General features: G+C 41.1%; 1 protein-coding gene across 1 annotated transcript in view; it reads left to right on the top strand.

The window, feature by feature from the left end:
• Window positions 1-12,972, top strand: part of chinmo (Chronologically inappropriate morphogenesis) — a 41,633-nt gene that overhangs the window by 15,970 nt on the left and 12,691 nt on the right. Inside the window, 5 exon segments of the mRNA XM_066729568.1 lie at window positions 10,147-10,367; window positions 10,723-10,914; window positions 10,916-11,064; window positions 11,154-11,401; window positions 11,507-11,785. Coding sequence (XP_066585665.1) covers window positions 10,147-10,367; window positions 10,723-10,914; window positions 10,916-11,064; window positions 11,154-11,401; window positions 11,507-11,785 — 1,089 coding nt within the window.

The following is a 12,972-nucleotide window of genomic DNA, read 5'->3' on the forward strand; positions in this document are numbered from 1 at the left end:
TGATTTTCTTGGAAATTGAATAGAATAATAATAATGGCAAAGGGTGAAAAGTAACGGACTGTTCTTTTTTCGAATTTGAAAATAAGAGTGAAAGAGTGAATTGTGAAGTAAGGATGGGGGGGGGGGGGGGAGCGTCGTTGGGCAAGAAGCATCGTCATCGTAGTGTTCTCGTGCACGGTACATAGAAACAGTAATTTTGATGGTATTAGGCTACTTGTGTGCGTGTGTATGTTTGAGCACATTTGCTTGGGAAGCCAAAGGAAGCGGAAAGTAGGTCTGGGTTACAGTTAGATCTAACAGTCTCTCTCTCTCTCTCTCTCTCTCTCTCTCTCTCTCTCTCTCTCTCTCTCTTTCCTTTTAAGCTCCGCTGCTTCCTTTCCCAATCTCTCACTCGTGTATTCGTTGCACATAGCTCTCGATTATCGCCACGTGGTCTACGAGTACTCTACCCATAATAATAATACATACTCAAAATCACGAACGGTCTTCATCGAGACTCTTGTAAGTCGAATAATTAAAAATATAAAATTTATAACAAATTTGTTCACTATCGCGAGTCTCCCTGTAAAAGCAAAAAAAAAAGCAAAAAAAAAAAGCAAAAAAAAAAAAGCAAAAAAAAAAGCAAAAAAAAAAAGCAAAAAAAAAAAGCAAAAAAAAGCTTAATAAGTAAAATAGAACCAAGAATTTCGCTCGATACCTAAAAAAAAGTTGGAGAGGGGGAATAAGCGTTGATTCGAATTTTGCGCAATTTCCAACTCGTGAAAGAAGAGACTGTTGGTCCGATAGATCGTTGGACAATAGTTTTCCACGGCAAGGCTGATGGCGTGTATATATATATATATATATATATATACACGGTGCAATTGTTCGTCACCGGCGAGTGGCGCGGCGGCTTATCTATGAATATTGGTTTAGATTCGAGCGGTGCTCCACGCGCAAGCGGCTATTTTGACACGTGGAATAATATATCCCGGTAATTTTGGCATTATCTAGCCGTAAGTAGAGCAGATATTGTCTTAGCTGCGGGCGCGGAGCACGCCTTTCCACTTATCCGACGAATAATTATGCCTGGCATAATTCACGCCTAAAATAAAATTCTAGATAAACGGAGTCTTTTTGTTTTAGGAAGCCTATATATATATATATATATACCATAAAAATGACGAACCTCGTCAACTCCCAATAAACTCTAAATATTCATTTTTTTTGTTGCTTCTCCACATTGAAGTGTTCTATATATGCTCCCCTGCGTTATATATATATATATATATAGCTCGCCCATCAGTTGTATTTTTATTGCAATAATTTTGGCGTTTACACACTTGTTACAGTGCAAAAACGCATCACACACATATATAATAGTTCCATAAGTGTAAAAACATGGAAAATATACATATATACATGTAGCTGAAAGGGAAAAAGGGCGAGTCGGTTGGCCGGCCCTGACTCACCGAAATTAGGTCATGGCGGCCAGTTGCGTGTATGCGTTGGTGCGCTGTTGCAATCGGAACGCAATACACCGACACAAGTGCGTGGGTGTGTGCGTGCATGTGCACGTGTTGTTTCGATGACGCCTCCGACCGTCCCAGCCTTCTCCAACATATATATATATATATACATATAATATGTCTCACCTTGCCACTTTGTTCCACCCACGCAATATCTCGATTTCAATATCGATCTCGTTTCGAATCTATGTAGCCAGATAAATACACATATACATATATATATATATATATATATATATATCAGCACAAGGAAATTATTTTCGAAATTTCGTCGAGCGATCTTTTGCATCGATAGGGTTGGAGGGTCTCGACTCGAGGCAAAACTATTTTCGTCCAGCGTAAAAGTTACACTCTTCTGTGTGTGTGTGTGTGTGTGTGTGTGTGTGTGTGTGGAACGGTTGAATTTTTCTCGGTACGCACGTGTTTCGCTTTTATCGCGAATGATTGTAAAATGCAGGGGAAAGCTGGTGTAGAGTGGAGGGAGGAGGGGGGGGGGGGTTATAGTGGTAAGCGTGTGCAGAGAGAGAAACTTTGAGGAGCGTAGCGAACGTCGTTGGCGCGCGAGCTGCGAGCAGAGTCAAAGTACACTTCCTGGAGTCAAGGTCGGCCTCTCTTGTGCAACAGGATAGCGGACATTGACACTTTGCTACTTCGCCAACTTTTTCGCTCATATTTTTGCCAGCTTTTTTTTATATGTATTTTGTATTGTTTGCTTATCTTTTGTTTTCGTGTTTCTCCTCATCGTTATTATTATTTTTTTTTTTAGGTTTAATGGGTCTGTTTTTTAATCGTTCATCGTAGAAAACTAATAATATTCAAAATGTTTACGATTGATGGAAGAAAGATTGCACTTTTTTTTGTGTGATTAAATAGTGCGTTGTCAGTTTTTTACTGTTGATATTCAGAATTTTTTTTTTTTGGATTTCTGAATTCCATATTTGTGTACATTGGGATAGCATTGAAAATTGTTATTATATTTGAAATTAGTGCACTTGATGGAGTAACGATTTAACTTTTTTATGATAGAATAGCGTTTCGATAAATTCTTATAATTAATTTTCAAGATTTGTATTTTTCTTGGATTCTGAAATCCGTATTTTTTTACTTTGGGATAGCATTGACAGATTGTTATTATATTTGAAAGTAGTGCACTTGATGGAATAACGATTGAACGTTTTTATGATAGAATAGCGTTTCGATAAATTCTTATGGTTAATATTCAAGATAAGTATTTTTTAGATTCAAAATTCCATTTTTTTTGTCAATTAGAGCAGCATTAACAAATTGTTGCATAATTTTTAAATAAATACACTCTTTGCATTCTCGAATGCACTTTTACGTGCACTATAGGGTACCATAGACACTTTACTCGTATGTTCAACCCCCCCCCCCCCCTTATTCTTATTTTTTTGTCTGCTTGCCTCAGCCCTATATATATATATATATATATATATATATATATATATATCATCTTGGCTGAGTAAACTCAACCGTTTCTTCACTCATCGTTGTAATTCGCTTCATTCGTAACAGATCCACTCACCACCAACTGCAGGAATTGTACAGCATAGAGCATCGTTAGCTATTTTCAGTACAAAGGTATAATAAAACTGGCTTTGCTATTCCAAATACCCAACGTTATCCCCGCATCACCAATCCCTAGGTTTTTTATTACTCCTAACATTACGGAATTTTACCGAGAAGCAGGAAAACTTTACTTGTCGATCTTACGTATTATAAAAAACCTATGATTTCCTCTCTTCATCGTCATTCAATGATGATTGATTCCCATCTGGAACTCCAAACTTTGCAATTATATTTTTTAGACGGTTTGTGGTAAATTAACGTTAATTATTTTGGAAACTCAAAATTTTGGAAAATAATTTGTCGATTCTACGAAATATGAAATTTCTATATTTTGTTTTCTTTGTCATTCTATGACTGACTTCCATCTCGAATGCTAAATATATGCAGTGATATTTTTTAGATAGTTTGTGGTAAATTAACGTTAATTATTTTGGAAACTCAAAATTTTGGAAAATAATTTGTCGATTCTACGAAATATGAAATTTCTATACTTTGTTTTCTTTGTCATTCTATGACTGACTTCCATCTCGAATGCTAAATATATGCAGTGATATTTTTTAGATAGTTTGTGGTAAATTAACGTTACTTATTTTAGAAGATCGAAATTTTTGAAAAAAATAATTTGTTGATCCTACAAAATATAAAATTCCTATACCTTTTTTCTTCGTCATTCCATGAAGTCTGATTTCCATCTCTCGAATTCCAAATTGTGCAATTACATTTTTTGGACAGTTTGCGGTAAATTAACGTTAATTATTTTAGAAGCTCGAAATTTTTGAAAAAAGAAAATGTTCGATTATACAAAATATAAAATTCCTATATTTTTGTTTCTTTGTCATTCAATGATGACTGATTTTCACTTCGGGCTCCAAATGTATGCAATGACTTTTTGCAGATGGTTGGCATCGAACTAACGTTGATTTTATATTTAAAAGTTCAAGCTGATTGGAAATTTGACTCATCCCTTCTACGAAATTAAAAATCATTTTTTTCACTCTTCATCATTCAATGATGACTAATCTCTACTTGAAATTCCAATATATGCATAATATTTTACTAATGATTATTAGTAAAAAGAGTGGAAAACATAGTGAGCTAACATTAATTATTTAAAAGTTCTCAAAACTTTCATTAATTCAACATAAAAAAAATCCTATTCTTTTCTCTCCACCATCATTCAATGACGACTGGTTCCCACTCGTAGTTCCAAATGTGTGCAACGACGCTTCGCTCGCGATTGGCCAAACTAGGAAGAGTGGAAACCTCTGGAGAACGAGCATTAGGCACATATACTGATTACACTAACGAAACACGATGTATATATATATATATATATATACGAGTCAGGTTGGGTTAGTGTTACAAGGCAAGCGCTTGAAATTGCGAAACTCCGATGCTTTGATATCTCGCTCGTTGGTTGCGTTATCATCAGATCATCTGGGATATTAGCTGCGCTTGACGATATATCGAAATATCACTCGTTTATTCCTATATATATATATATATAAAGCTAATCCGATACACCAAAACACTCGACCAGACACGGACGACCACACGCGCCCATTTATTCACTTTCTTAATCTTTTTTTTTCCACCGTCATTTTCTCCATAAAAAAAGATATAATTTTGATAAAACTCTCGCTGTATTTTTTATCAGCGCGAAATAGAAATTGAGATAGATGCAGCGGCATCTGCAACAATAAAGATGTTTGAACAAGAGAGAGGATGGTTGGAGAGAATCTCGAGTGAATAATCTGCCGAAATCATGAGTTAATCGATCCAACGTTCGTAAGTAGGTCAATAACACCGTTACGTAAACAGACGGTCGGCGCCTCTGCGCTTGCGTATGCACTCGTGTTTTTCAACAAAGAAAGAAGAAAAAGAAACTGAGAGAAAGTAATATATATATATATATATATATATATATATATATAGTATATAAATAAAGAAAACAGAAACTAAAAAATAGTAATGTCATCTACATATATATATATATATATATATATATATATAATTGCAAGTTTTTTCAACAAGTCCACAAAATTGTACGAACGAGTTACAAAGTAGCGATTGAGATCGAAAACGGATGATCTTCAAGAAACGGTCGTTCGGAGAAAAAGACGGGAAAAAATTCTGTGTGCGAGTCTCGCGTTTGCCTCGATTACGTAAGACCGGAGCGTTAGAGGAGTCGGAAATCTTGTGGCTCGCAGTGATTTTTAGATTGGTCGAGAGGAGAGTTGCAGGTCGCCCCTGAAATTTTCTTGTTGCGAAGTACGGTTCTCCGGTCGAAGCACATGGATATTTATATATATATATATATACAAATATTCGTCGTCCGTACATAATTACTGGATTTACGGAGCGAAAGCGTGATTGATGTTTGGGGGGGGGGGGGAGTGGGAATAGAAGAGTGTGCGAGAGAGAGAGAGAGTCTATTAATTATCTCGTGGCATAATTGCGGTGAGGAGATATAATAGCAACGTGTAATTGGGTACCGTTTGAAATATTATTAAACATATATATAATATATATATATATATATATATATATATATATATGGTCACTCGCGTGTGCTCGATAATAATGGCCATAATGGAGCAATGTACATACACGAGTATTCGTATACATATATATATATATATATATATATATAGGTTGCAGTGGAATGTTCTAAGCTCGTTGTCCTTGGAACTTCGAACGGCCATTGGCCGAGGCCGTAGGAAGCAGAGCGACGATTGGTGGACTCGCAAATGCCGAAATGCGGCAAAAGTCGTATGTACCGGAGTGTGTATAATACACACACACACTTACGTATAGATACGTGTGTGTGTGTGTGTGTGTAGATAGAGGCCAACTCTCGAGTGCCCTCTGCATCATCGACCTTGTAGGGGCATTGACCGTGTGCCTATCCACCTCCCCCCCCCCCTCCTCAAGCTCCCCTCTAACCACCACTATCTCCCAAATTTGTCTTCCAATAAAATCAACGCTCTTATCTTTTCGCCAGGCTTCGCGCGCAAGAACCACCAAACTGCGTTCGATCGCATACACACACGCGCTTTCCCGATTCCACGTCATCCGACAAATTTATCACCCCTGGTTTTTTCTTCCTCCCCCCCCCCCCCCCTCCCCTCTTCATGGCAATTTGACTATATTGTGTATACACGTACTTGTGGAGAGGAAGAGAGACTCGAGGATGAAACATTGCCGAGAGTCACGAGTCGTGGGAAGCGCGCGTGTGTGTGTATGTGTGTGTGTGTATACTCGCAAACGCATTAGAAATCACAACGCGCTTTGTACACAGGAGTTCTAACGGAACTCTCGTGGCCAAACGAGATTTGGCCACCAGTCGATGCCCTCGAATGCTCGCTAACCCCCACCCCCCTCCCCCTTCCATCTTCTTTCTTATAACACTATCTTGCCTTCGGTTACGCTAGCACAGCCATTAGGAAAAATTTGAACATTTCCAACAACCAACTCAGCACTCTGAATATTTCTCTTTTAGCACACAGAATTTTGTTTCGTACAAAACTCTCGTTTATTTGATTTGGGATGTTGAGTTTCAACGACCATCGTAGAGAACTCTGAATATTTCTCTCTTGGGCAGAATTTTCTTTCGCATAAAATTCTCAATCATTTGCTTTTGGATACTCGATGCTGAAGAAAATGCTCGCTGTTCCCTACTTCTTTCTCTTCCTCATTCTATTATCTCTCCTCTACATGATTTAACAAAGCCATTAAAAATATTTGGAAAACTTTCAACGACCACCATAGAACTGTGAATATTTCGCTCTTGGAGAAAATTTTCTTTCGTACAAAACTCTCGTTTATTGAATTTTGGACATCCGAAGCTGAAGGATCGCTTTATCGTTGTTGTAGTCGAAGAAAAATAATACGTCATATCCGCGTTCGTAATAGTTATTATACTCTCTCTCTCTCTCTCTTTTTCTGTCTGTCTCTTTGCCTCTTTCTCCCTTCCCCCCTCTCTCTCTCCCTCCCTCTCTCTCTTTCTCTCCCTCCCTCCCTCTCTCCCTCTCTCTCTCCCTCTCTCTTTCTCTCCCTCCCTCCCTCCTCTCTCTCTCTCTCTCTCTCTCTCCCTCCCTCCCTCCCTCCCTCCCTCCCTCCCTCCCTCCCTCCCTCCCTCCCTCCCTCCCTCCCTCTCTCTCTCTCTCTCTGTCTAGGTGCACGTGCTCAGAGATGACGCGTTCCGAGAGCGAAGCTATAAAAGCAAACGTTCGCTCGCTCGATCGCTTGACCTTGGAATATGAATAGGTTGGTCGTGTCCAGAGTGCATTGCTCCATTACGCAATCTCTGCCGAGCAACGTGCTTGGTTATTCGCAAATTTCCTCCCATCCAAAACGCTGTATTTTTATCGCTCTCTTTCAATGATATATCTCAATTTCTTATCGCGCGCCATAATTCCCCGTTTTTCTCGTAGCTATTCGATAACTCTCCGAGGAGATGTGCTATATATCTCTACCCGCCCCCCCCCCTACTTAACCAGGTCTTTCTTGCTTTTTATCGCGCGAGTCTCGCGATACTCCAGATGGTCTCTATTATGACCGTTGCGGCCCGAAAAAAATACACGGCCAGTTTTTCGCTTCGTGTATTTCCGGAGGCTGTTCATGATTCGTCCATGTCAGATTTAGGGAGGGGGTGGAGTGCGCGAAACGCCTACACACGCACACGCGACTGGGTCGTTGGCCCCTCGACGATCAACGAAATTTATATTTGGCTCGCGGCTACCTGGGCTACAACACTCGTAGTTGTATTCAATTGTTTTTTTTGTTTGTTAGTATTATTGGTTCAATTGTGCAAGGTCGAATGGTATTCGAATGGACGTGGTTTTTCATAATTAAGGCGATCATTTACCATTAACGCGATTTTAGAGCGTTGATAAATCATTCGATTCGGAGACCGGATGTATCAGTAGCACTGTTCAAAATTAATGTTTGGCTCGTGGTTATCTGCGCCAATCACACTCGATGTTATATGCAATTGTTTTTTTTTGTTATTATTATTGGTTCAATTGTGCAAGGTCGAATGGTATTCGAATGGACGTGGTTTTTCATAATTAAGGCGATCATTTACCATTAACGCGATTTTAGAGCGTTGATAAATCATTCGATTCGGAGACCGGATGTATCAGTAGCACTGTTCAAAATTTATGTTTGGCTCGTGGTTATCTGCGCCAATCACACTCGATGTTATATGCAATTGTTTTTTTTTTTGTTATTTTTATTGGTTCAATTGTGCAAGGCCGAATGTTATTCGAATGAACGCATCGAGAGGGAAGTGAATGCGGTTCTTTATGGCTTGAGTGGTTTTTCATAATTAAGGCGATTCTTTGCGATTAACGCGATCCTGGAACGTCCATAAAACAGTCGATCGAGGGACCGGATGTATCAGTAGCATCATTGACTCTATTCGATAGGAATACTCGATTTGTTGCGTCGGCTATCATCGAGTACACTCGACAGGTGCTTTCAACCACCTGGCACACTCTTCCACCTCTTCTCACCGCGTCACAAAAGTACGCACTCGTACACTGAGAAAAATTCTACATTATTTCCAAATCTATCAACAGTTATCCTCGTATGTAAATAAACTATATTTTTTAATAAATGATTAATTATTCTTAATGCAAATAAAATTAATTTACCGGTATTACGAATAACTATCTATCGATAAGCTCAAAAATAATACAAACATTTTCTCTGTCTATCTACTGATTACAGAAGTCTTCTTACATTTCTTAAATTAAGGGGATCCATTGCGCGTCGAGAAAGTACTTCCAAATTATCTTCTACAATTTTAAAAATTTGAATATATTCATAGGGACCAAGTTGGCTCGTATTGATCTGCTTAATTAACGTAAAGGCTTATTTCATGGATTAAAAAAAAATTCTTTTAAATCGGATATTAATAATAATATTTTATTTCTCATCAATAATTTCGAAAAAGGGAGCCTTTACGACGCTGCGCAAAAGTTCAACGAGTAATTTAAGACCAAAGAGAAGCAAATATTCCCATAAATGTAGAAGATTTTTTGGAAATATTATTGTAGCGCAACAAGGAAAAATTTGCAAATTTGCCATTGTTGCGCTACAATAGTATTTCCAAAAAATCTTCTACATTTATGGAAATATTTGCTTCTTGTTGGTCTTAAATTACTCGTTGAAGTTTGGCGCAGCGTCGTAAAGGCTCCCTTTCTCGAAATTATTGATGAGAAATAAAATATTATTATTAATATCCGATTTAAAAAATTTTTTTTTTTTAATCCATGAAATAAGCCTTTACGTTAATTAAGCAGATCAATACGAGCCAACTTGGTCCCTATGAATATATTCAAATTTTTAAAATTGTAGAAGATAATTTGGAAGTACTTTCTCGACGCGCAATGGATCTCCTTAAGGTTCACTATAAAAAACATTATCATTAACTTGTATAAAGTCATCGATTTAAGAATTTAATCGAGATTCTAATTCCAATAATTAATATAAATAGAAAATAATAGATTACACATGGTCAAAGGGAGAGCCTCGTATATCTCGTTACACACGGATGTATTTTTTACTTACACCCACACATCAACTATTTATACGTATATATATATATATATATATATATCATGGTTGAAACGGTGGTGTCCGAGAATGACCTACATAAGCAGCGAGCTGCAAGAAAAGGGCATCGTCGTCAAGCTGTTGGGTATAGCCTCGTCCTTTATGCTCTTCGCGAAGAGAAAGAGAGCAAAGGAGGGGGGGGGGGGGTTTAAAGGATTGGTCGGTCACCACTTCCTTTACTCGCCAAATTCCCCCGCGGTCGTTGCCAATGGACCCTCGGTCGTAAAAAACCGTGAGAAAAAAAACAACCTCCAAAGGGATATCGTGCGTATATATATATATAGTCTCCTAATTTCCAAGAAGAGGATCCTGCGAGGCCGTTGAACGCTGATCGCTCGATCCCTCCAACCCCGTTCTTGGCCCTGCAGAAATTTCAAAGGTTGATCATCGCATCACTAATGTTGGCCCTTCTTGAAAATTGTTCCAGGAGTAACATTCAAGGCGCACAAATTAATCCTGGCAGCATGCAGCAAACACTTCCAGGAACTGTTCGAGGCCATGCCACCATCTCCCGCAGGACTGATCGTTATCCTGGATGGAACGAGCGCCCACAACATGGCTTCTCTTCTGGAGTTCATGTACCGTGGCGAGGTCCACGTGTCCCAGGAGTCTCTCAGCTCCTTCCTCAAGGCCGCCGAGTGTCTTCAGGTAAGGGACGCACGCTCCACTTTTCCACAATCAAAAAATCACGATAATCTTCCTCCTTCCTGTACATAAATTCACTCCAGAGTCCTAACGCCATGTGCAAGAATGATAATTCCTAACGACTCATACACTCCTCGGCTTTCTAACTGTCCGGACCGTTATCATATTGACGAGAAGAAAAACGGACCGTTAGAAAGTCGCAGGTTTTTGTGGAGGAAGCCTCTCGTGCTTAGGAGATATTAACTCGACTCTTTTTGCTCCTGGGAAGGAGATTGAGTCGTGTGTGTATTGTAGAAATCGTGGGAGAACTCCTTGATACAATGTGTGTGTGTGTGTGTGTGTTCGTTGCGGCCCACAGGTGAAGGGCCTGTCAATCGAGCACGAGAAGCTGGCGGTGGCACAGAGGAACGCGGTTGAGAACAACAATTCCTCCGTGAACACCGGGGGTGGTGGTAGCAGCGACGGGAGTGGAAACGTGAGGTCCAGCAGCGGAAGTAACGTAGGAAACGGAGTGGCCAGCAGCACCGGTTCCGGGGGAGTCGGGGAAGTGGGCCGATCTCAGCGAGAGCGGCGAAGCCACGATGCTGAGGAACTCCGTGAAGAGAACCCCCACCCCCGCACCCTCTCCAGCTCCAGCATACACGGTGCCTAGCTTCTACTCCTCCCACTATTACGACAGTCCTCAGAAGAGGCTCATGAGGTAAGTCTCTGCAATTTTATAATATATAATACTTGTACATGGATCTTGAAGAGAATTTCTCTACAATGTGCAACAACCTTGTTCCTAAGATCACCGAGCGACGTGGACACTCTGGGAAGAGCCAGCGTGTTACGGGACGGAGCTGCCTTCCGGCCAGCATCAGCACCACATCCCTTGCTACTGGAGAACCACTTTTATCAGTCGTTCACTCATCCGTCGGACACACCGACTCATCCCCATACCGCACCTCACACTCCCATGGAACTCGATCGAGAGATGGACAGAGCACGATCCGAGGAACGGAATAAGGGCGATCAGAAGGAGGGGGTGGCTGAAGGTACCTGTGGTTCTCCAGAGGTTCTTCACACCTCTGTGCATAATTTTAAAGGATTCTGAACTGGAGGATCAAGGAGGATTACTGAATCATTGTTTTCTTCTTCAGATCTACGAATAAAACAGGAGCCAGTAGCCATGAGCGATCGAGACAGTGCTGAGAAATTGGCCGAGAGGCTCTCCGGCGAGGTGTACTCTTCCGGGAGGAAGTTCGATGGTGGCTCCTACGGTTCCAACTCGGATCACGCGCAGCAGAGGGGTCAGATGGGTCAAGGCATAGCACCCTTGCCTCCGGCTCATCCCCCCACGCCGGATCTCAGTCCAGCTCCTACTCCGGCCATGTGGAACTCGAAGATCAACAAGGCTGGTACCGTTACCACTCCCGATGGTGAGTCCTAGAAATTAACTCTTGGTTTCCATCGGTTCCTCCATTTGGATCCTTCGGAGGACCTGTATCATATGGGCATTGGTTATGGACATTATTGGAGATACTTGAAACTGCATTGGAGATGGCCGGTTGGTGCTGCTGCGTCTCTGCAACGGTGCACGTGGCGTGGTTCGATGTTGCAACTGCTTTACTCTCTCATCCTGGACTTGAAGACAGAGTTATGGTTCGAACCTGAGAAAGGCCAGACTCATTCAAGATCTTTGAATGAGAATGCGGTAGCAAGGAATATTAATCAAACCTTGATCCAACTCTCCTTCTATATATATATATATATATCACCTTTCAGCATCAGTTTTATCGACAAGTTTCGCAAAGGCCAGACGAGTAGTGGATGACAAAAAGGAAGATGGACAAGTGTGTCGATGTAACTTCCGGACGAGATGTTGCTCATCTTTTTACATCCTGGTCTAGAGGATCGAAGCTTTATGAGGAAGAGGATAGGGTTGTTGTAGAGGGGGGGAGGGGAGGGGGATGTTCGGTACACCTTAGGATCGAGAGTTGGCTCTGGGGTTCTGGCTGACCTCTTCACGGTCCGAGCAAAGTTTACACAAAGAGGAAAGGATGCAGGCGAGGTGGCACGACGTGGACGGTGGTGCAGCCACTGGGAGGAACATCTTTTGCTCCGGCGAGCAAATCACCGAGCGTGATACACCATCTAACGAAAGCGGAGCTCTCTTCTGGCCAGTTTGCTTAGAGAGAGAGAGAGAGAGAGCGCCATTTTTAATCACTGTTGGAGAAACTGGCCACAGCTGCTCCTCCGCTCGTCGGAGAAAGAAGCCAACCGGCAACTAATGCAGCGATTATTCCCCGATGCTCACGGGCTCGAAAGAAGAATTATGTAGGCCCCACACCCCCCACCCCACCTACACGAGGCTCTCTTCCTCAGGTTCAAACTCCTGCCTCAACGAATTCCCCTCTGGACTTTGATGAGACTCTCTCTCCTTCTTTTACCCCTCCCCCTTCATAGCAGAAGCACGCAAGGTGAACTAACGATCGCTTCCTTTCTAACGGTGGACCTCCAACACCCCCCCCCCCTTTCCATACACCGAACCTAGCTTTTATTAATTTCTCTCTAATCACTGCACGTCAAAGGAGCCCGAACCACACGGAGCATCGCGAGAGAGATT

Source organism: Prorops nasuta, unplaced genomic scaffold (genome assembly GCF_024137725.1).
Source record: "Prorops nasuta isolate Cenicafe-Biocafe unplaced genomic scaffold, Cenicafe_Pnas_1.2 PNAS00007, whole genome shotgun sequence".
Classification (NCBI taxonomy): Eukaryota; Metazoa; Arthropoda; class Insecta; order Hymenoptera; family Bethylidae; genus Prorops; species Prorops nasuta.